Source organism: Hermetia illucens, chromosome 3 (genome assembly GCF_905115235.1).
Source record: "Hermetia illucens chromosome 3, iHerIll2.2.curated.20191125, whole genome shotgun sequence".
Classification (NCBI taxonomy): Eukaryota; Metazoa; Arthropoda; class Insecta; order Diptera; family Stratiomyidae; genus Hermetia; species Hermetia illucens.
Window position 1 is genome coordinate 54180101 of NC_051851.1, and position 24598 is coordinate 54204698.

The 24598-nt window shown below is 38.5% G+C and overlaps 1 protein-coding gene across 3 annotated transcripts in view; it reads right to left on the bottom strand.

Annotated features, from left to right (window-relative positions):
- Positions 1–681: 681 nt before the first annotated feature.
- The window catches only part of LOC119651318, a 36703-nt gene continuing 12786 nt past the window's right edge, over positions 682–24598 (bottom strand). For 2 of the 3 annotated variants that reach the window (XM_038054850.1, XM_038054849.1), the window contains 4 exons: positions 2419–2451; positions 1349–1693; positions 1098–1292; positions 682–1024 (listed from right to left, as the gene is read on the bottom strand). In XM_038054850.1, the coding sequence (XP_037910778.1) occupies positions 807–1024; positions 1098–1292; positions 1349–1693; positions 2419–2451 (791 nt within the window). In that variant the 3' untranslated portion in view covers positions 682–806. The remainder of the gene's footprint in view (positions 1025–1097; positions 1293–1348; positions 1694–2418; positions 2452–24598) is intronic. The other variant, XM_038054851.1, reaches the window with a different exon arrangement.

The following is a 24598-nucleotide window of genomic DNA, read 5'->3' on the forward strand; positions in this document are numbered from 1 at the left end:
TGCGGTGTGCAAGTCACCTAATTCGTATGGATGAGGATGATCCAGTCCAGTCCAGTCTATAAGAGCAACATCTATAGTAGAAAAAGGAGACGAGGAGGAGGAGACGCTGCCTAAGATGAAACGATGGCGGAGGCCAGGACGCTAGACAGCTTTTAGCGATATCGAATTGGTGGACCTTGGCACAAAACCGGGATGTCTGGAGTTCCTTATTAAGGCAGGCCTAGATCGGATACCGGTTATTGAGGGTTGATGATGGATGAACTATCCTGAAAGGAATCATCGGATTGTGAACTTTTAGGACACAAAAGTGAATATCCCGAAGAGAGAGTCAATTTATAAAAAGATGTAAACTGTCCCAATGGTACTGGTAAAACCTAAGCATACCTGAACCGTTGCCGAGTCAAATATACGGTATCTCTATTCGTAAACGCAACAGCCCACTTTTGTCTATATGATGTCAACCACAACCCCACCAAGTTCAGCCTCAGTGGCTAGTCCTCAGAATTTTCACATACTCAAGATCACCGAACCATGCAGATAATCGTTTGCCAATGGTACCACAAGTAGACGCTTTAAGCTGCTTGGTCTTTCAGATATTATCAAAGATGCTGTCCGAAGGCCATCCAGTGACCGTTTGTCACTGGGTTTTGTGTATTAGACGCTTGAATTAAATCTGCTATACTATTTATGAACAATATATTTCTGTAATATCCATATTTACATGTAACGGTTATATCAAATCTTAAAAATTAATGAAAACCTCTAGAATGAAAACAAATCTTACAAAATATTAGATTGTGAAAAAGTTACTTAATCACCAAATTTCTAGTAAGTCTCTTAACAAGGCCAATATTCAAAAAGTTGGCCATAACTGTGAGGACAGACTTTTTGGGTGGTCTGCAAAATTTCCGTCCTGATTCTTGACAACAAATATTTGGAAAACAATCCAAAGTGGAATTGCAATCTTTTGGATGCAGGTCAAATACAGGAGGAGGCGGTGGGGTACACTCCAAATATTCCGATACTGAAACGAATTAAAAATGTCACAATTTCAAATATGGGGGGGGGGGGGGGTGTGCCACAAATACAAAACTTACAGTATGCTATAGATCGTCCAATCGGAGGAGGAACTGATTCATACTCCGGGGAAGCTGTTCGACAGTATTGCCTTCTACCATCGGGACAACAGATCCTAGGCCAGCAATCATCGTCTGTCTCGCATGTTTTCAACTCCCACCACAATTCAGCAAGTGGTCTTTCAGGACATTTTCGAGGTATCAGCCCCAAAAGTGCTAAAGTAGTAAACGAAATTACAGGAAATGACACTTTAAAAAAAACATTTACTTACGAACATGTGACTGCTCTACAATCGGTTTCGGAACTCCTTTCACACAGGTCTTAGTTCCAAACAATTTACAGCACCTTTCATTGCGGTTCCAAGAAGTGCAATCCCCGTGCACTCGGCAAGGTGGGGCAAATAATTCGAAAGCAGTTTCGTTCTCAGCAGGACAAATCAAATCTCCTAACTGGTCGTTTTTATTGTTTCTCCTGGCTGGTGAAGACCCTGTTTTCGAAAGCGATATTTTTAGGGGCCCATTAGTTGAAGGCTTTTGAGTTGACGGGATGTATTTTTTTGGTGGCGCTTTCCCTGTCGGCCTTTTTGTAGGAGTGTAGGTCGTCGTTGTCTGAATGACTGTGAAATAAAATAAGTTTAAGCAATATGTTGTTATTATTATCTTCAGTTTTTAAAGCAAAGAAGTCTAAAAGCAAATGGCAAAGGTTTAGTATTCTAGCAGAAAATATCGATAGAGCTAGTATCTGAGCCTGCATAAGGCGAATAGTCACTTCGACATAAGGAGATGTATTACTGCTGAATTATTACAATTCCAGCAGTTTCCAATTAGCCTTTCAAACTATGCTGGTCGATATAAGGGCATATATTTCAATATATAACTATATAAAATAATGTACTTGTCAAATGAAATCCGGCTTGTACCAAGTTAGATGCTTATAAGATTTGTTCATATATTTAAAAAAGGGTGAATTGAAGAGTGAATGAAACCCCCTGGAAAGATTAAATTATATTTAAAAATTCTCCCGTCGAAAGGCATTGTTCCACAATAAGGTGCCTTTTTTCTATGACTGTTAATGATGGGACAAATATCCAAATGTATATTTATCTTTCAGTATTATTAAATGAATGGAAGATGGCGAACGTCCAAGCGAGCAAATAAGTTTGATTTCAAATATGTAAATCATATTAGATGAATCGATTGAAAAAAATATGTGGGCCATAAAGTTTAGTATGTAGTGCATATTATTTAATTTTTCGCAAATTGTTAGAAGCGTAGCAAAAATTGATCTGGCGATAAACGAAATTTTTCTGAATGTTTAACGGAAACATCCATTCCTTCTTACCTCCGACTAAGTACCGAATAACTTTTTTCAATCCTATAAAACAAAGGTATAAATTAAAATATTAAAGGATTTCATGAGTAGTACAAATGTAAAAATGATATTCAATTGGGCCTATCTTAATTAAGGGAAAGTATCTTTGAAATAAATCTCGTCCGCAAAAGGAATACATCAGTCACATGTGATTTATTTAAACTTAAACCAATTAAACACTTTCATTGATTGACGGTTTCGTCCAGGGCAGAGGTAACTCATCAGACGCTGCCTCACCTCTGCCCTGGAAGCAGCGTAACCGAAAGTAACGATAGATGGTAATTGCTTCGGTCACGCTGCTCCCAGGGCAGAGGTGGGGCAGCGTCTGATGAGTTACCTCCGCCCTGGACGAAACCGTCAGTCGATTTTTTTGCTTTTTCGAAAACTTGGGTTTAACTAAAAAATGAGGAGTGCGTGAACTACAAAAGAGGAAGTAAGTTGCTTCCAAGTGGTTCGGTCCGTCACTAAGTGGGTGCGGACAGGACAGGACTCCCAGCATCCTCAACAAAAAAAAGAATACTTTCATCGTAAGCAGCTGAGTTCAAATTATATTGAATGTAAGACTGCCATAGTTCATGTCCAAGCTAGGCCAAACAAAAATATGACCACTTATCCTGGTCGAAAATGTATAAATACATTTCCTACCTTCCAATGTAAATATCGTTGTCTACAGGAGCACTGGGCTCATAAACCCCAACCCCAAATGAAGTCTATAACGAAACATACATGAGGGTAGGGCAGGAGGTAGACATTAGGAATCAAATTCAGAGCACCCACAAACCAGATGGACAGCCAATGATTGACTACAATCCCCCCCCCCCCCCCGTATAAAAATAGTTGTAGCTGACATGCTTCACCAGCAAACTACATCTAGCTGATAAAACCACAAACTTGCTAACCTATAACTGAAAACATATCGAGGAATACAGTTGTATACTCACCAGCGTAATAAAAGGATCCGTAAAAAAAAGGGACTCATCGAACAGATTATGTAACGAAATGAGTGTCTTCATTTTCTTACGTAAAAAGAAGAAATCTGAAAAGAAGATCCTACCTAAAAATCTAGGCAATGTGTGAACTCCTATTGTGTAAATAGATCCTGTATGACAGATGACTAGAAATTAGTAAATTCGATGGATAGTAACTTTGAATAATGTGAATGGGCGTTAAACTCAATTAAACCGTACAAACCACCTAATAATAATAATAATCGTTAGCGCGGCAACCCAATGGGGGGGGGCCTTAAAGTGTATTAGAGCGCTTCATTCAAGACTGTAATAGTAAACTAAAGAATAACAGGACCCCATAGGAGACAATGTGGTCAGCATTGCGCTCGCCCGAGATCACGATACTGATTCCACTCCCACCAGTGAGATTTGAACCGTGACCTCCCCTATGACAGCCTTGCGCTCTAACCACTCAGCTATCCGGACACAAATCACCTAGTCCAAACAAAATCTACTCTGTACTCCTTCAGCAGGGGTTTTTATCATACTTATGGAACAACAGCTAGTGAACTTATGCATACTATATACTGTTTCACACGACGACATACTGACAAAGGTTATAGTGACCTTCCTGTCAAAGCCATCGTGGGACCAAACCCACATCAAACTTTGGTTTGTGTAGAAACACATAAGATTGGTTGAGGAACACATAAGACAAAAGCACATTATGCACAGGGAATACCCAGAAGAGGTGAATTCTACAACTACTACTGTGGAACCTCACAGCAGACGAACTGCGGGTGTTACTGAACAGGGCAATTACGCCCAAGAAAAAGCTGATGATCTGATTTGATAGTCAGACCTTATTCAATGAAATCTACATTTGGTAAAAAGTTGGTGTGATTGAGAAAATCTTACAATCTTCTTCAGGCTTTCTTCCGTTTAGAAGCGTGGTTGGCTCGTATTGGTCGGTTTCACTATTTTGCTTGGTCTATTTTAAATTGCATATCAAGTCATCGTTGTTTCAACAGGCCTTTTGGTGTTTTCCATCGACTTCTATGTTGAGATCAATCTTAGTAAAAGCGGATTACGCGAAATTCCATCGAAGACACCCCTTTCGCAATTTTTTCACGATCGTTGCATACCAATCGTAGATATCCTAAACTCGGATGTAGCCATGACATGTTACGCCACTGTTTCAACGGAACAATTGAGCCAACTCTCAGAATCATAGAGGGAGATAATGAAAATGGCACTTCGGTGAATTCTGGGTTTGGGACGTTCAATCATATGTCGATCACAAAGAACATCAGTTGTGAAACGTCACTTCATCCAAATTGCGCTTATGCGTGAGGCAATTTCTTAACGTAATTCACAATTGGCTGCCAACATTGATCCGGCATATTGAAATCACTCAGTTCTCGGCAGATCACTACCACTAACAGTGATCGGTCGTCAAAAATCCTTTTTTATTTGGATTCAGTCTGGGACCGTGACAGTGTCCATAACAAAAACAAAGAGGAATGGTGAGAGGAAGTTTTTTGATGAACACCGGCAAAAGCACGAAGTGGTGATATATGTATGTACCCGCCACATCCCAAATGTTACTATTGGATCGTGGTAAAAAGCGCAGAACGTACCAATTGAGTTTGCGTCTCCCACGGTCAAACGTTTTCTTTAGATCCATAAATGCAATATAAAGAGAGCGGTGCTTGTCATGCGTAACGGCGCAGCATGTTTTACGTTAGTAGTTCCGCAATTCTTGACAAACGTGACTTGATTCACTATTATTTTTTTATTGGAACGGTCTAGATTTCTTGCCAGTCAGATGGTGTTCTACCCTCTTCAATAACCCAATTAAATAGCTCACTGAGCCACAGTGTTCCAGAGCTTAGATGCTATGTCGTCAGATCCTGTTGCTTTCCCCGATTATATTTGTTTGATGATTTCCTCAGCTGACGGACAACAAGACAACAAAGTCAGCTTCCCATCCTGGACTAGAAAAGAAAACTAGAAGGAAAGCTATCAAACGAGGCCGAGTATCTAGGGATGCTGGATACAAAACTCAATCGGAACATACCATCTCGTAGATTTAGAAAACAAAGACAAGCAAACACTCTTTGTCCCAAAAAGAGCCTTAAATAAGACATGAAAATCAAAACCATACTCAGTATACTGGATGTATCAAATGCTGATAAAATGTACGTTTATATGGAGCAAACGAGAGCTGTAAAGAACTTATTTCTTCCACCACCAAACTTGAACTTACTAACTAACTTAATAGGCCTACCGCGTACGATCATCTACAAACTTTCAACCCCCAGTTTGGAAATGGTCAGCGATTTCATATTATCAAAGTTCTGCCAGTAGCCCATGAGTATATTTGATAAGCCTGTGCGTCAGAGAGAATCTAAAGTGAAAGTAGAAACGTGCTAAAATTCACCTTTTTGACAAGTAATCAGCCATAAAAGCTATTGCATCATCGTAAACAAGACCCGAATGTCAGCGAGACCTCAAGCCTCTAGCAAGTAGCATTGAAATATGTGAGCTAGTCAGAAAGGAATCACAATCATTATTTATCACTGGGAAAACCATAACAGGCAGAGATGAATGTATACTATTTAAAAAATAAAGATACCCTGAAAAGGGGAATTACCCCTAGCCAAATATGTCATAAACCTAACGAAAATAATATATATAACAATAATAATTGTTAGTGCAACAATCCAGATTGGATCAGTCAGGGCCTCAAAGTATGTTAGAGCACTTCATTCAAAATTGTAACGATACCCTAAGTACACTATTGGGGGCAATGTAGTCAACATTGCGCTCACCCGAGATTATTATCCTGATTTAGATCAGGTACTCCCTCACAGCTGAGTTGACTGGTATCCGAGATCCAGTCACGATAACAAATCTCTTTGTCCTTATGATACATATATGTACATTCATTTAAAGAATTTTGGTAGGATATGCAATAAGCGGATCAACAGAATGTAGGTGTCAATATGGATCATCACACTGGAAAGTTTGGTGGAAATCCTGCCATTATTAACAAAGCTATAGTAAATCAAAATTATCAGTTTTACATAAATTTGCTGCACCTTAAGACATTACATGTACACAAAATGTTCGATTTACATTTTCAAAAAATATACTCATATGCTATTATCATCATCAACGGTGCAAAAACTGACTCTTTAGTATGAACCAATGATGTTCTGGGCGTATGGAGCTCTCGGGCCTAGCAAGATAGTGGAGAATATCTTATAGATGGTACTCAGCAACGTGATACATCTATAATTGCTGCACTGTGTGATATCCCCCTTTTTATGTATGAGACAGATAATGCCTTGTTGCCAGTCCTCAGGCATTGATTCGATGCCCCACAGCTTGAGCATAAGTTTGGTGTAGTTGGGCGCCTCCATATTTAAACAACTCGGCTGCAATTCCATTGACTCCTGGCGGCTTATCATTTTCAAACCAATGGATGGACACGGACTGTTTCTTCTATACTTGGTTGTGGCAATATTTGTTCGTCGTATTTAGTTGACGGCACCTCCAACTCGCCGTTATTCTGGTTTTTGAGCAGTACATCGAAGTATTCAACCCATCGCTCTAATATGCCCATTCTGTCGGAAATCAAATTTCCCTCTTTGTCTCAGCGGGATGAGCATCAAGGTATATAAAGCTTCATCCTTCTCAACTGTTGGTAAAATTTTCGCGACATTCATCAAGGCTGAGAGATGGTGGTGTTCAATCAACACGTGGTCAATTTGGTTGAAAGTGGTGCCGTCCAGAGAGGTCCACGTATGTTTGTGGGCCGCTTTCCGCGCAAATTGGGTACTTCCCACAACCATATCCTGCGATATTGGTAACTGAATAATCCGCACTCCGTTATCATTGGTACCCTTATATCAGGTTGTCCACAAAGTTTTCGCACAAATATTAATGTGACAATTAAAAAGCAATTAGCAGACAATGGAAAGGTCAGAGTCCTAACTATAAAATGCATGGTAAATTATCCTTGAAGGATCAGTGTTGTGAAGGATATTCAAGGATAAACATGGAATTCGACAAAGTACATTTTCGTCATTGCATTTTGTACGAGTTTCAAATGGGGACGAAGGTGCCGAAGGCGATTGAAAATTTGTCGAAGGTATTCGGTGAAGGAAAGGTAAAGCGCAGGACAGTTTACGATTGGTTCGAAAAATTCTACAGCGGAGACCTGACACTTGAAGATGAACCTCGCTCAGGAAGACCCTATACGATTGACGACGATATCCTGCGCAACAAACTGGAAGCGAATCCTTTTCTTTCGACACGTGTGCTTGCAGAGGATCTCGGTGTATCAAAATCAGGAGTAGCAGTAGCCATTACGCGTCTTGGATATGTTTTGAAGAGCACAAAGTGGGTACCGCACGAACTGACTGAGCGAAATCTGGCCGATAGAGTGAGAATTTGCTCCGCTAACCTTTTACGGAACGAAAACGACCCTTTTTTGAATCGATTGGTAACTGGCGATGAGAAATGGATTGTGTACGAAAACGTAGCGAAGAAACGAGCCTACACTCATCGAGATCAACCGGGTCCATCGGTAGCAAAGCCGTCTATTCATCAGCAGAAGCGAATGCTCAGTATATGGTGGGACGTTCGTGGCCCCATACACTACGAGCTTTTGGGACCAAACGAGACCATTACCGCCGATAAGTACTGCGAGCAGCTCGACAGATTAAACACCCAGCTACGTTCGAAACGACCAGCATTGGTCAACAGGCGAAATATTGTCTTTCATCCTGATAACGCCCGGCCGCATACATCTTTAACTACTCAGCGAAAATTGAGTGAGCTTGGCTGGGAAGTTTTGAGTCATCCTGCGTATAGTCCCGACCTTGTTCCTTCTGATTACCATTTGTTCAGGTCCCTCCAACATTTTCTGGATGGTAAAAAAATGACTTCTGAAGCTGACCTCCAAAGTGCACTTCGCACGTACTTTGAGGGGAAGGGGGAAGAGTTTTATAGAGGGTGGATTTTGAAGTTGCCCGATAGATGGAGGGAAGTCGTATCTAATGGAGGCAATTATATATTAGATTAAATAATTAAAGGTTTTTATAAACTTATCTGCTGAATTCTGTCTTTGATTTGTGCGAAAACTTTGTGGACAACCTGATATAAGCTATGGAAGCCACCATATCGTCTAAATACGGGCTCCGTCATTACTTGACTCGCCAAATGTGATTTTGATATCATACTTAGGACAGGCTTCGAGAGTCCACTCAACTGTCTCGTAGAAGGTATCCTTCCCCGACTCTGCAGTCTCCTTTGTAGAGGCATGAACGTAAATAAAGCTTATATTTCTAAATTTACATCGTAAGTGCAAACTGCATAGCCGTTCGCTTTGTTTTCAAAACCGATAACAGCAGGTTTCATTTTTTGGCAGACTAAAAAAGACGATGAAGACACTACCAGAAGAAATCTGCCACCGGAAGTTCCTACCTAAAAATCTGGTCAATGTAGTAGAGTGGAGTGGTGAATTCCTATTGTATTAATCGATTCTGTATGACAGATAAAACAAGCATTACTGGAAATTAGTAAACTCGTTAGTAACTTTGAATAACTAGACGTTAAACTCATTTGAACGGTACAAACAAAATCTGTTCTGTACTTTTTCGGCAGGGGATTCTACTTATCGAACAGAAACTAGTAAACATATACCATATACAGTGTTTCGCTGGCTGGCATACTGACGCAGGTTAGAGTGGCGTTCTTGCTAAAGCCAGGTCGGAGCCGAACCCAGGCCAAAGGCTACAGGCTAATCAGTCTGACCTTCTTTTTATCAAAACTTTGGTTTTTTGCGAAACACATAAGGTAGGTTGAACAACACATAAGGGAGAAGCTGATATGTTGCCCTTTACACTCACACACAGTGTTATGAAATACCTGTCCATCAGCTAGTATCAGAGTTTCAAACCGCATACAGTTATTTTCTAATGCGGATGTATATACGTATTCTTCCACGGAAAATATTTCGGCTTCATCCACGTTGTTCTAGATCGCCACTAGATGGTGCTTTGGGAGATTAACGTATGGACTATTCACCCGATTGCCATGTTGCACGTTGGCAAAGGTTAAATTTTCAACCCCATCCTCGTAGTGAATGAATCCTGAAGAAAGCTCGTGACGATCACCCCGTCCCCCAGTAAAAAGTTATGGCCCTAAAAGTTCCTCTCCTCTCTAACTCCATTAAAAAATTGCGACGCCCATCCCCGCTTAAAAAGTTATGCGCTCCTATTTTCATGTCAAAGCACTAGGGTTTAACTTTGAACACCGTCCCCTCCCCTAGCGAGAACGGGAAGATTAAGGGAGAAGTGGTCACCTCCTCTTAAAAAGTAATGGCGTTTCAAACGGGGAGTATTTTGATACCACCACGGTAAATTTTGATGTGTCAGAGCCACCCCGGAGAAAAAGCAGCCGTTTTTTTAATATCGTCGAAGAATTGTAGCAGTTATCCCCCGTTGAAAGGTTGTAGTGCATCGAAAAGGGACTATTTCCATAACATTAATAAGCCTACTGGTAAGGCAATCATTGTTGCGCTGTACAAGGGAGGTTGACGATATCAAAATATTTCCCATTTGCAGCGTCTTTCTTAAGGAGTTGACTGCTGGGATTTTTCAACCACCACGACTTTTCATCGAGTTTGAAGAGAGGAGCCTTTTCCTCTAAACAGTTTTGGCCCCCTCCAGGGATAAGGCTGAAATATTGAAAGTTACTGAAAATGCCATCCAAAAAATTGTAAACCAGACCTGCACGGCAACTTTCAACCAATAGAGTTGCTGAAATATCTGAAGGACAAAACTCGCGACTGAAAACAGAATAAACTCGAGCCTCTATTTCAAGAGCTACTGAAATGTGAGAAAAGGGACATGCATGACTTAACAACCTTTCATTTCAATAAGTATCTAAACATTTCAACAACATGGTGTACGAATAACAAATATTCGGCAGGCTTGGCATACCCTACATTGCCGAAGCTGCGGAGAATAGCGGCAAACCTTCAGGCACTTCCTTTAGCATTGCCCAGCTCTAACTAGAATCTGACTATGGACACTATGGAAATCATTCTTTGGGGACCACAGAAAGTTTTTTTAGTTGTAGGGTGGAAGAGGTGCTTTCCTTTGTAAATGCTACGAGCTGGCTCTAAAGATCTGAACTGGTTGGACTCTGCCTCCTTGCTCTCATAACAGCAGTCACGATCTTAGGATATCTATCTACCTACTATCCTGGTTTGACTCAGGATCTCATTCACAGCTAAGTCGACCGGTATCCGACGTCCAGTTACGATACAAATCCCATTGCGATCAGTGGAATTTGAAACGGGACCCTCCGTTCTACAGACAGAAGAAGGTCTGTTGGGTTCAGCTAGTAGAATATATACTTAAAATTTCAAGCGAATCAGTTGATTAGTTTCGGAAAAAAATTACAATGCAATGTTTAAAAATGTGTTTTGCGAGAAAGGTGTTTGATTTTTTTAATGAAAAATCATTGATAATTGCAACTTACAGCTAATCGGCAACGTCTGCATGAAGGAGACCTTCCGATTTCCGAAAATTTCACTTTTGTCTCTTCAACATTGAATCTTGCTTCTCTTGAGGAAGGAGATGGAGACCGGAATGTGTTTTTTGAATAATAATTACCAAAATCGTACTTTTCGCCATTTCAAAAAATGCAAAACAAAAAAAAACCTTTGAACAATACGAGGGCTTATCGTAAAACTCGATTGTAAGGTATAGGAACCACATGCTACTTGGCTCTACCATTTGGCGAAAACAGTCACTGGACAAGGTAAAATAATGGCAACGGTTTCAGGGAAGGAAAGAATCTCGAGACGTACAAACTGCCTTCATCCAGATCGAGCAGGCGGCGCGAGATCTTGGGCTGCACATCAATGAAGGCAAGACAAAGTATATGGTGGCAACGTCAGCACCGAAGACCAACCAACAGCATCAAAGTGCACTGATCAAACAGGAAGAATAAGGATAGGAGAATACAACTTTGAAACCGTTAATAATTTCTCCTATCTAGGGTCGAAAATCACTACCAATAACGGCTACGATGATGAAATCCGCGCACGGTTGTTGTCAGCCAACAGAACCTATTTCAGTTTACAAAAACTGTTCCGCTCGAAACGTCTCACCATAGGGTCAAAGCTCTTACTGTACAAGACTATGATCTTGCCAGTCCTCATGTATTCCTCGGAAACTTGGGTTCTCAGTAAGAAAAATTGCGAACTCTTGGCCGCGTTCGAGAGAAGAATTCTCCGAAGAATTTTTGGCTCCCTACATGAGGATGGACGATTCCATAGCCTACACAATGACGAAATCTATGAGTGATAACATGACCGTCTGGTTGTGGATAAAATCCGCCTGAATAGGTTACGGTGGGCGGGTCACTTAATCCGTATTGATGAGGATGATCCCACCCGGAAAGTCTATAAGGGCAATATTTATGGTAGAAAAAGAAGACGAGGCAGACCCTGCCTAAGATGGAGCGATGGCGTAGGCCAGGACGCCAGACAGCGTTTAGGGATATCGAATTGGGTGACCTCGGCGCAAAACCGGGATGTCTGGAGTTCCATATTAAGGCAGGCCTAAACTGGATACCGGTTGTTGTGCCATTGATGATGATGAAAGAAACTTCTTGGATATAGATTTCAATACGTTATTCTAATTATTATACTATTATATCGTATGAGGTTATACGATTTTTACGGTTTCCTGTGAACCAAAATCTTATTAGAATCGATTCAATGTCTGTCTGTCCACCAATTGTCACGAATTTTGGTGAGAATGTGTGGTCTGTGAATCCCTTTACATGCAACGGGTAGAATCATTTTGCACTGAGTTGAAAGGGGAGGACTCCCCATAAAGAAGTACGCAATTTTTTTTTGACAGAATATGATCGTGTGGAGTATCAAATGAAAGAGCCCAATTAGTACTTTACAAAACTGATGATACCGAGCGAAGCAATACTACTCTCTTCAAATTGAGGAACGAATTTCAGTATTGAATTAGGTGTTTTTTCAGTTATGAAGGATAATTTTTTAATGAATAAAAACGCCAATTAACTCTAGATATTAACAGAACTGATTTCCCCAATCCACGCGGTCATAACATTATTGCAGTAGTAATCGGTAAAGGGCACAATAGAGATACACATAATTATTCATGGAATGCGTCATATCTTAACATATATATAATAATTCCTGTTCAATTATTGCTAGATACTTTACTTGCAAGCCTGCATATAACCGACGACAGAAAAAAACAGATCAAAATTTTAATCTCCAACTTATTTTAAATATTTTCGCATACTTTTTTGGGCAGATAGTATGTATATGAACTCATTTTATTTCATTTTCATGGGAGTTTTATTATAATATATTCGCAAACTTAGTGACTGTTGAAATCGAAATTCCCATGCCGATTTCTGCTTTAATAGTTTCACAATTTACAAAGGTTATTTGGTTACATCCACTTACATATTTCTTCCGAATATCAAAGTGAACGATTTTCAACACATTTTCGAAGAATTTAAATAATAATGTGGTATTTATATACATAAATTAATGCTATATTTTATTATACATTTTTGGCACTGTGAATATGACTCATATTGCAATATGGTAAACAAGAAAACATCAAATGATTATATTTAATTTATTCAGTTCGAATGATTGAACAGACTTTTTACGGTCGAGTGCTATCATGGAATACATCAATAGATAGAATACAGTCGTTGAAATGGACGGGAAAGATGGTAGGTGAAAAGAAAGAGCCCTCAAAACCCAAACAGCATCTGTGCCAAATACATATTATGCAACTTCAAGCTAAATCGAACCCTCCTATGCCATTCAGTTTCCATTTATTGCTGCAGTGCATGTAGTGATTTTACTCGCTTTAATTGCCACGGTTCAAGGTTATTGCAGAGTTAATCGAGTATAATTTCTTTTACTTATACCAACAATTCAAACCTGGCTGTGTTTTGTAATCTACAAAGTGTGGATGAAGCATTAACCTTGTACTACAGATAACGACTCAGTGCTTGATATCTTGCAAAGTTTGGATTTGCCCTTGACCACGCATATTGGAAGCATCACTATTTGTTAATAACACCATACGAAACCATACCTTAAGTGATTCGGACTTTTCGCGTAAATAAACTGAATATCAACCATAAGGAGAGAAGTTGATTGCTACCTCGACTGGTTGGCACATGGAAAGGGTTTGCGAAATGTTTTTTTCTAACAATAATTGCAATAAAATGTTGCCAACCATGCAACATGAGGGGATATTACGGTATACATTTCTATATATTCAAATTCCAATATGCATATAAACATTTTGTAAACTGCATGCAAATCGTGACATGGAGTGGTCTGTGGAGAAGAAATGAAAGGCGCTATTTTTCATTTAACTGGCGAGGTCACTGGAATTGGAGTGATCGCAAACAATTAGTGCAGAGTTACACCACCAGTGATTAATGTTAACCCGCTTAATTAGGACGGAATTAAAATTGACCTCCGTTTAGATGCGACCCAGTCCAGTCAAATATCTTTATGTATATTTCTTCACTTCATCAAAAATGTAATTCAAATGCAATATCTATTTTTCCGTTTCCTTGTACTTGATGGCCCGAAATATTGGGTACAGAGTAAAAACCATTATACGAGTACTTTTATATGTTCTGGTTTTATGGAAAAATGAAATATAGAGAAGTCTTATAAAATTGCTGTAAATAATTTTGTTCATGGTATTTCGTCTATCAAAATATTATTTTGGAAAGTATAAAGGATAAGTGCTATGATTTTATAGGAACAAATGATTTTCCACGTAATAGTGGTAATAATAATATTATTAGAAATGTAAATATTCCATCGTAACATGTATGTGTAGTATATGAATAAATACATAACTACGTTATCAGTGCAGGTGAGATTTAATATATGCGATTTATTTTTTGAAAAATTTATATAAAGTTTTATTTGCTATTTGAAATTAGTCAAGTTAGTTCATTTAATTTAAGGAAATAAATATTGTAAAGAATAATACGAAAAATCGGCCTTGCATAGTAAAATTTCTTTCACTCTTCCGAGTAAACTTACTTTTCGGTAGAGTCCTGTATTTCTTTGTGCAAAATTTGTTAATTGCAAATAAATAATCTTGGGATCTAATTTTTTCTTCTTGTTTTTAATTAATTAAACTAATAACGTCAATATCAATTTGTTATTATCAATAAATCAACTAACAGCTCATCCATCGTCAAATGGAATGGAGTTTCTTTAATTGGCAATCTAGCAATGGAGTTTCAACATGTTTTTCCTATGTAATAACTGTTTTTTTTTTCAGTTTTAATATCTTTTTAATGAATAAGACACCATTTAAAATGAGATATTAACAAAAAAAAATTATTGAATGGACGGTATGATCCCCTATGGTGGTTGAGACGTCAGCTTCGTGATCTCAATCTCATACCACGGATTCGAATCCGAATTGCTGGAACCCCGATTCCCTTTGTGCGAAAAATGCGTCTGTGAAGAGCAATATATGTGGTAAAAATGTGTACGGTTATTAGCTGTATCAACTTAATAAAATAAGTAGAAGTACTTTTAACAGTGCCAGGCCTACTCTGGATAGAAGTATCCTTGAAAATTTTCCACATATCCGTCTGTTTTGCTGCTCTGCAACAATTTTTTCATGCTGCATTACTAATGTCATGTAATCATTTTTAAGGTTTCGTAGAAAACCAATCTTCTTCAAACTTATTTTCCTGTCTGTTATTTTACTCGGAAATTTTTATACCTCATGACACAAAATTTAGCAGTAAAGTTGGATCTATGAACCTTCTTAAATGTAGTGTGTGATGTATCCCCATTCTTGGCTATACGGGAAATTAAAGCAAGTTTCTCAATTAGTATTTTTCCAAAAAAAACCTTAGTTTCCAAATTGGTTTTAAAGGAGGAAATCTAAAACTCACTCTCAGAAAGTATCTAGACGAAAAGTTTACCAAGTCGGAAACCGGAAACTCTTCGTTTCAGGTATGAAAAGCTTCCTTAACTTTTTATGTACGTTTTGGGTACACAATGACTCCGTTTATACGTCCCACGTACTGTATATACGTCGAATATGCCTGATATTCAATTCAATGTGGCACTTATCTCACTTTATCTCTTATTAATTTGTTAATAATAGTATGATTTCCACTGAACTTTCCATTATTATGCCTCATATTAAACCCTGTATTATTGCAATTTTATGAATCTAGGGAGATTCGCGCAAAACTCTTAAAATAAGATAATATACTAGAATTAACTTTATTTGGGTAAATATCGTGACGCAGGGTATTTTCAGGCCTAGATACCATATTCATAGACCACCGTAATTTATCTCGGATTTTTCGGTTGGGTAGTTTCTGAAAACAGGTCCTCAAAGTAATTAACCTGTTTCTGAGCCCCGCACTCCTCCCCTTTACAACTAATGACAAAACTATTGTGTGCTTTGAAAAGTACTAATCGTGACATCATTTAATACCTCGCATGGTTATATTCAGTGAAAAAAAGCCCCCTCCCCTCCTCTTGCGTGTATTGGGACTCCCTTAAGTTAAACGTGCAGCAAAGTAATTTACTGCATTGTGGGAACTCGCAGCTCCAACCTTTCAACCGAATGTCAATAGATGTAGCGGTTTCTTAGAACAGTTCGTGCCCGAGGCAAATGGATAAACGGATAGACAGACAGGCAGGCAGCGAACTGATTTTAATAAGGTTTTATTTTCAACGGAATCTTAAAAACCTCTATAGACAATCAAATTTTCAGCAGCTACAATAAATTGATATCTTAGTGGAAGTCAATAATATCTTAATTCATCAATTTTCTAATTTGATACTATAGATCAACTACTGAGTATATTGCGCACCGGTTACCCGAAATAAATTGAGTTAAGCGACTAACCTCCTATATACAGAGAAACTATATAACAATTTTATCATAGCTATACTTCTAACAACAAAGTTACTTTGTTGTTCCCACAGCAGATGTTTGCACAAAGCACTTGACCACAGGCGTTATCGTCAACCAAACCATGATTTTGGAACTCCTTGTAGAAAATCAGGCCATGGTTGGAAGTAAAAACTTTAAATCTTATTTATACGCCTTCTGCCCCCATTTGGTTGATCGAATGTAGCGTCGTACAGTTCGTTTCAACATTTGTTTATTGAGTTCCGTGAATGCGTTTAAACGTCCCGATCTTTCTTTTCGATTCTGCGGAAAGTACCGCTAGTTCAACACTACTCTTCTTATCCATAACATTTTCTTCTTTTGGGAAAATCCATGTTTTCATGGTGTTCTTGTAGCCCCGTGTATTTTAGAGATGTACCCATCGCCATGCCAATGCATCCCCTGGAATTCGACTCCTGGTTGGATTCAGGTATTCACCATTGCTATCGTCTTCTTACTACCGTTGAGAAGTGGATTACTGCTCTACTTAAAAATTATAATAAAAATTACAGAGTCACAATATTTTCTAAGGGGGTTTTTCCCGGTACACTTTGAAGTAAGGGTATAAAACCTTTTGTGTTAGCCTGTTTTGCTTTTATTCAAAATTTGTCTGCTTACATACACGTGCCTACATATGTTGAGTGTTTATCGATTAAAGGCTGATGTACACACATATATGGGAATACCCTAACTACCTCAACAAAATTCGTCATCAGATTTATAATTTTGTAAGGTCTATCCCATTCTCAGAAACTACCAAACCGAAAAATCTGAAAAAAATAGGATGATCCATCTACATGGTATCTAGGCTCCAAAATCCTCTCCGTTACGGTATCTACGTAAATAAAGTTAATAATAGTATATTATTACATTTAGAAAACTTGCTGTGAATCCCCCTTAAGTTCATTAGGACCGCAAAATTTTGCCGTAATATTTGTTGTTTTAATATGAAGCATCATACTGGAAAGTTATTATTAACAGAGGTGTAGTTGGTCAACTAGATTTATCCAACGTATATACACTACGAACTATATATAAATGGAACCATCGTTTATTTGAACTGCATTGTGTCCTTATGTCGATTTAATCCTAATCTATATATAGCTGATTTTCATTGCCAATCGCAAAATAACTAGACTTGCGTCTCGATCAACAGCCAAGTAGATGGGGAACCCAGCACCATTCTATCCTCAAACAAGAAAGTTGTTTTCTGATACTATTCCCAAAAGTTGATGAGTACAAACAAGCATTAATGCTAATGAGATTAAATCGTTTACTGAATGAATTTATTCGCAACTGCTTGCAATAATACTTAAAATATAAGATAAAACATCTGAAAATTATCAGCAATAGCGGTAAATTAAATTATATTCAAATGAAGAAAGAACGGTATGAAACGACCGCTGATATAAAGTCGCTGATCATGAAAGCATTATAAATGTTTTACCAAAGATTTGGAATTCCACGAAAGGAGAAGTGGACTTGCAGACGCGTGCACTTAAAAATCTGATGAAATCGCTTATTGTTAAGGCCTAGTGTACCGTTTCTTTTGAGGAAAACTACACTAACCTACTTACGAGTATATAAAGAACACCTTTATATTTTCATTTGCATGCTGGGCAATGACGCTAGTATGGCAAAAAATGTCACAATTGAAAGTAAAAAGAATTCAAAAGCACTGAGAAAGACCATATCAGTGCATGCTCCCTTTACTTTTCTAGCTTCAAAACTGGATTTATTATACTAACAAGAGCCACCACCTAGCGTTCAATATAAACTAGGAAAACCTATTGTGTAATAAAATCGATCAACCCATTTCATACAAAATATAAGTAAGTATTTGACCGGTAATCATTCATCCTCCTTTTACTAAAAACATTAATTCGTTGTTTTTCTATCTTTTTCTAACAAAAGTCCTTAGATCGGTGAAATGAAAGATTCAGGCGAGTAACTTTGATTTCTATAGTAACTTTTTTCTAATATTAAAAAAATATGGAACCAAAATGCGGACTTTAAAGACAGTGTTAGGACAGAAATTTTGGGATCATTTTGCCAGTAATTAGGTCAAAATCTGAAACATTTTTGGATTCAGGTTGTCTAACGAGAATTTCAACACTTCGCAACTTGAAATAAATCCGATGAGATGCATCTTAGAGAGGCGAAAGTGCTGATTCCTCCTCTGTTAACTATGGGCTCAAAAACAACTCCCTTCCAGTCATCACTTCTCTCTCAGCTGCTCTCCGATAATCGGATTCGTGAGTAACGTAGAATTGACCTATTGAATTTTTTCAGCGCTCTCCAAAAGGAATGTTTCATGGTTGGAAAAAGCGTTAGATTTTCAAGGAAGCGTTTTAAATCCTTGTGTTTCTGCTTTCTCAATATAGTACTAGTAACCATTTACCAGGTGCTACCATATCCTTTTTTCGAATTATACGATTTACCTACTACCAGCGCAAATATAACTTTTTTATAAGGAGAAATGTCACTTATTATAAGGAGGATCTGTAATTGGACAAGGCAGCTAATGTCAATGCTTCTGTGAAGAAATGTACAGCCAAGTCGAGTTCGGAGCTTCATTTCAAAGCGACACTTATTTTTAAGTTCAAAAAGCTGTAATTCCAAGACTTAAGCCAGTCAATCTGCTTCACCGTCAGCTTGGTAGGCTCGGTTGAGATTGATTGAAGGTATGAGAGAGTTACGAAAACCAGCAAATGATTGAATCAGGGTTGTGTATATAGTTGATTTCCTTTTATATTTTTCCTTATGACAATAAGGTCGAATACTTTACGGTGACCTATCGGCCAGTATGTTGAATGGCAAGATATATCAAACTCACAGCTTGTCGATATGAAAGTTCGCAGCGGGGTCGAAATTAACTCGAGACCCACTAAGCGCATTTGGAATTGAAGCCTCCAGCCACAATAAATGTTTTACCAAACGTGTCGAGAAATACTAATAAGTGCTAAGCTCAGCTGGTTTGCACCGATTTAAGTCATAATCCAAGAAAAATAATTAAATATCCACTGGTTCAGTCAATTAATATATTTTCATCATCATCATCATCAACGGTGCAACAACCGGTATCTGGTCTAGGTCTTAATAAGGAACTCCAGACATTCCAATTCGATATCCCTAAAAGCTGTCTGGGGTCCTGACCTACGCCATCGCTCCATCTCAGGCAGGGTCTGCCTCATCTCCTTTTTCTACTGTAGATATTGCCCTTATAGACTTTCCGGGCTGGATCATCCGATGCCCCGCCCACCGTAACCTATTGAGCCGGATTTTATTCACAACTGATGGTCATGGTATTGCTCATAGATTTGTTTGGATTATATTGAAAAAGCCTACATGCCTTGATACGTGTATGAAATACTACAATAAATCCTCTACGAAGCATGTTGAAAAAGCATACAAACTGTTTTATAAAGATGCTAAATCACGGGAGGCTCTACGCAGCACAAATTTTGATAAGATCACCCCATTATATATTATACATATAGATACGACTGTGTCTGGATAGCTGAGTGTTTAGAGCACAAGGCAGTCGTGTGGAAAGTCCCAGTTAAAATTTCACTCGTGGCAGTGGGATTGGTATGGTGATTTGACATCGGATACCAATCGACTCAGCTGTTAATGAGTACCTGAGTCAAATGGGTGTAATAATCTCGGACGGCCAGAATGCTGACCACATTGCCTCCTACAGGGTACTGTAATCCTGTAGTGTACCGTTATGATCTTGAATGAAATGCTCTAACACACTTCAAGGCCCTGATTCAATATGAATTGTTGCGCCAACGATTATTATTATTATTTCTTGGACAGTACTAGGTAATCGGAAACGCCCCGAAGGGGTGTCACAAGACCTAATTATCTGTGGAATTTTGGAAACGGGTTGTTCAACGTAAAAGATGAAAGCTCTAATAATCGCTGCGAGTGAAAGTGAGCGTGACGCACTTGATCTCCGATACTATGCGAATTAACAAGAAGTTCAATGCAGTGTGCGCCGTCAGGAAAACAGAACCTGCAAATAGCAATGATTTCTTATATATGTGCATGTATGGGATGTTGCCACAAGTTTTAGGGTGGTCCTGAGAGGGACGTTAAAGGTTAACTCCTCATTCACAATTACGAACAGCTAAAGAGATAGAAGAAACACTTCACGACGTTTCGTATTACATCCGGAGAAATTTCGCTCATTGTAGATGAAATGACTTGACACCATAACATTGCTCCTCCCAATTGAAGTGAAATTATCTCGGCCACGAATGCATTAAAATGGAGTAAAACAACCTCTCTTGACGGTCCCTTCGCGAAGTTATTCATCGTTGCTTCTGCAGAGCTGCTACTTCCACTCGCACCGAATTCCTGAGAATTCAAGATCTTTTCCAGAAAATCGAAGAAGGCATGATCGTTAAAATTCTGCTAAAGGGGACTTGTTTAGAGTGCGACAATTCGAGCGGTGTTTGCATGCTCACTACCATCGCAAAATTAATACCTAAAAAAAACCTAGACCGCACCAAGAAACACCTCGAAATCTGCATTGACAAATAGCAGGTTGGTTTCTGCTTTGGATTGAACACATCGACATATCACACCATACTGACACATCAACACCCTACGGATCATTTTGAAACAGTGTGCAGAATTCAGATCTCCTCTTCACCTGCTCTTCATCTGACGTGCTCTACGCAGAAGAGGCATTTTGGAGAAACTAAACTAATAGCTAATATCAGAGCGACAAATTAATTTGCAAAATTTCACAGCTACAGCTGAAGTAAAACCTCGGAAGAATTTGGAATCTCTCTGTTATCTCTGACATTATTTCTTCTTGTTATTGGTGGCATTCTCGATGCTGCTTTGCCCAAAGGACGTGGAGGAGTACAATGGAATATAACACCTTTCCTCAAACATATATTAACACCTTTCCTCAAACATATATTAATGAACAAGGCGTTGATAAACTTGTAGGTTTGGAAAACGTCGCTTCTGCCAATGGTGGTACCGAACTAGATCTGCCTTTGCTGCTTTGTCTAAAATCTGGCAACTTCTGTGTTATTACATGGGGTAGCACATAAAAAGTGAGCACACCTGTTACTCAAAAACTCCAAACCTTCTTCAAAACTTGTCTGCGATATGTCACTGGGGTACGCTGACCTGATACAGTATCATCGAACTAAGAACTTAGTCCGCACACAGGCCAAGAATGGAAGAAGAGTGCAAATGTCGCAGGAAGCCTTGGCCGAGCTGAAGTGCATTGCAATAAGCCGTGCACAATTGCGCGTGGTAGTGGTTGACGCGCTATATCTCATTAAAGGGTAAGTGCAACCATATTATTTGAACTTTGACTGAAAATTCAATACTGCTCTGATTATTGGGTTTTCGATGTTCATCGGCGCCACAGAGTGCGGAGCTCCCAAGAAGGAGCTCACCGGAGACCTAATGTTAAAAACTAACATAATTTCGTAGAAATTTAAAAAATTAATCTGAATAGTGATTTTATACGGAACACTAATAAGTTTTCAATTTGTAGTCATTTATCCCTATTTCTTTCAATAGCATTACTCTTGATTAGTTCCTCTTCTTACAGTTTATAATAAAAATACTTATCTTAGAAATGAAAGATTCAAGCGAGTAACTTTTATATTAATTTCTGCATATGTATTCAATTTTTAAAAAATATTTAACCACAATGTTATTTCAAAGAACTTATGTGATTTGCATTAAGAAATATACTTTTGAAAACTTTTCATTTATTCAGGACATAGACCTGATTAGACGCAAATTTATCGGATCTCTGCTGCCATATTTACAATAAATGTTAACTTCATTTATTTTGAACCAGAAAGCCATTGCGAACCAAACTTAGCTGATTTTTAAAGTCGTTATAAATTCTTTTATAATCTAGTGACTAAATCCGCAGCATATGCAACTTGTTTATTTGATGTTTTTGCAGAGTTACATTAAATGAGCAAGTGCTCCTATCGCATGCATGTTAAATTAAATAAATGTTATTCTACTTCAATGGGGTACCTTCTCTTCTACACCATAAACAGGTTTCTCATTGCCATAAAGCAACGAAATCATATTTACATATACACATATGGGTATAATATGTAAAGAGTGAAGTAATTATTCTAAGAGTTCCTGAAACTAAATTGCTTACTTCAAAGATTATGATGTCCCATTACATTTAATTGCATATTGTGTGCTTCCTAAAATAAATGAAGACATTTTAAAACTATCTAACACGATTCATTATTCAGAGAAATTAATTGCCTAAAATGTAACTAACCATATAATTGTTAGTTCCAGGTATTGTTCTATCCACTACGGTGTAATCCACTATGGGTGGCAGCTTTGTAATTTTGATTTCTTCGTTTTATACATTAACTCTATTTCCACAGTGCAATAAAGCTGAAATAATGCAACAAAGTGCGATTGCATAAAAGGAAAAGCCTCACAAAACTCAATATTCACAGCGTTTGTAACTGCATCAACTCATGCGTGCCATTCTCGACATGTTGATGCCTACATACATACATACGTTTGTTAAAAAATTCCGTCCAAATTAACAACATCAAAAGCTCAACTGCACGTACGAATCTTATTAAGTGACAATTGTACTATCTCCATTTTTTACGTAAAGTCACTGAATGGAAGCAAAATAAGTCGTCATTGCACAATTAACGCCTCAGGCAGGCTTAAATCAAAGTAATTTATTGTAACTTTTTCTCATTTTCAGTCATACAAAAAAATTGCATATTAATTGAGATACATTATTTGGAGCTAGGTCATTGTCAGTCATTCATCATATAACAATGAAGATGAGTGCATTTGTGGAGTCCATTGTATGTACTTTTCTTGTAAGGGGGTCTTGGAAGGTTTTCAAACTTGAGACCTATATGAAAATTATTTGAGATGTAGATAATGCAATGAATAAACGTACATACATATGAACTCCGTTGATTTTACGATGAAATTTTTTTTTCGTCACAATTATATTTCATAGTTTTCGTAAATGGATGTGTCTTACAATTGTTAGATCTTTGTTACAAAATCAACCATCAGCTTTACAGATGAAGTACGATATTTTACAAAAAATTTCTACGAGCTAAATATGTTGGTAATAATGAATTATTTTGATGAAAGTTTGGAGATTAGAATTACAGTTATTTTGCACTTTGCACGGAACAAATTTGTTTGAAATAGTTCCAACTCCATTATTCATCATATTATTGACCTATGGTTATGGAAAAATACGCAAAATCGATAAGTTTGAACTGCTGTAACGTTGATACTAATAGGCGGATTTGCACGAAACTTTCCAGTATTGTGCGCAATATTATCCCTACGCGGCTTGCATTTGTAAAAAATGAGTGCTCCTAGGATGGACGAGCTCAAGGAGGGTTTTCCGATCAATTTAAAAAAGTTCGTAATATACTATTAGTAAGTTTATTGAAGAAGATATCGGAATAGGACAATAACTTCAGTCTGAAAAGTTATACACCACCGCAACGTCTCAGTGGGTAGGGGAGGAAAATGCAGGAACTTTGCAGTCTTGCAGATTACTTACCGAGGAAGCTGTCACTACACTTGGCAGTTAGATATAAAAGGCAAATTCAAAAATGAGACGAAGGACGAACCTAGGGTCCGGTATCGATAACCGACGGGAGTCGTCTGACTTGGTGACTAGGACGCGCTCCCGTAATGGACAGCAAGGCGTCGCAACCACTAATCGTGGCACGGTTCGACGTCTAAGAGCCACGATGACCAGGAACATTGCTCCGCCTGCTACAGCTATTTCACCGCAATCTGTGGTGACCACTTCAGCAGGTTCGCCTAGGCAGGGGATGAATTGGACTGAGGAAATCAACCTATCCATCATCCGCTCCTACTACGAAATAACAGCAGGGGCAAGTACAAAATCTCGCCCGCGATTCGCGAACGTGACTGTGCAGTGGCTCGCAAACGGGTACCGCTTTATTACTCGCAGAGACATCATCAAGGAGCATGTTCGACTTGAAATCATCGCGGAAATTGGTGATCAAGAATCGATGAAAGCAGAGGCGGCGCCATCAACATCACCATGCTGCATTGCAGGCAATAGTTTCAGTACTCGCCGAAGCCCTTTACTTCACCGTCTGGCAGAAGTCC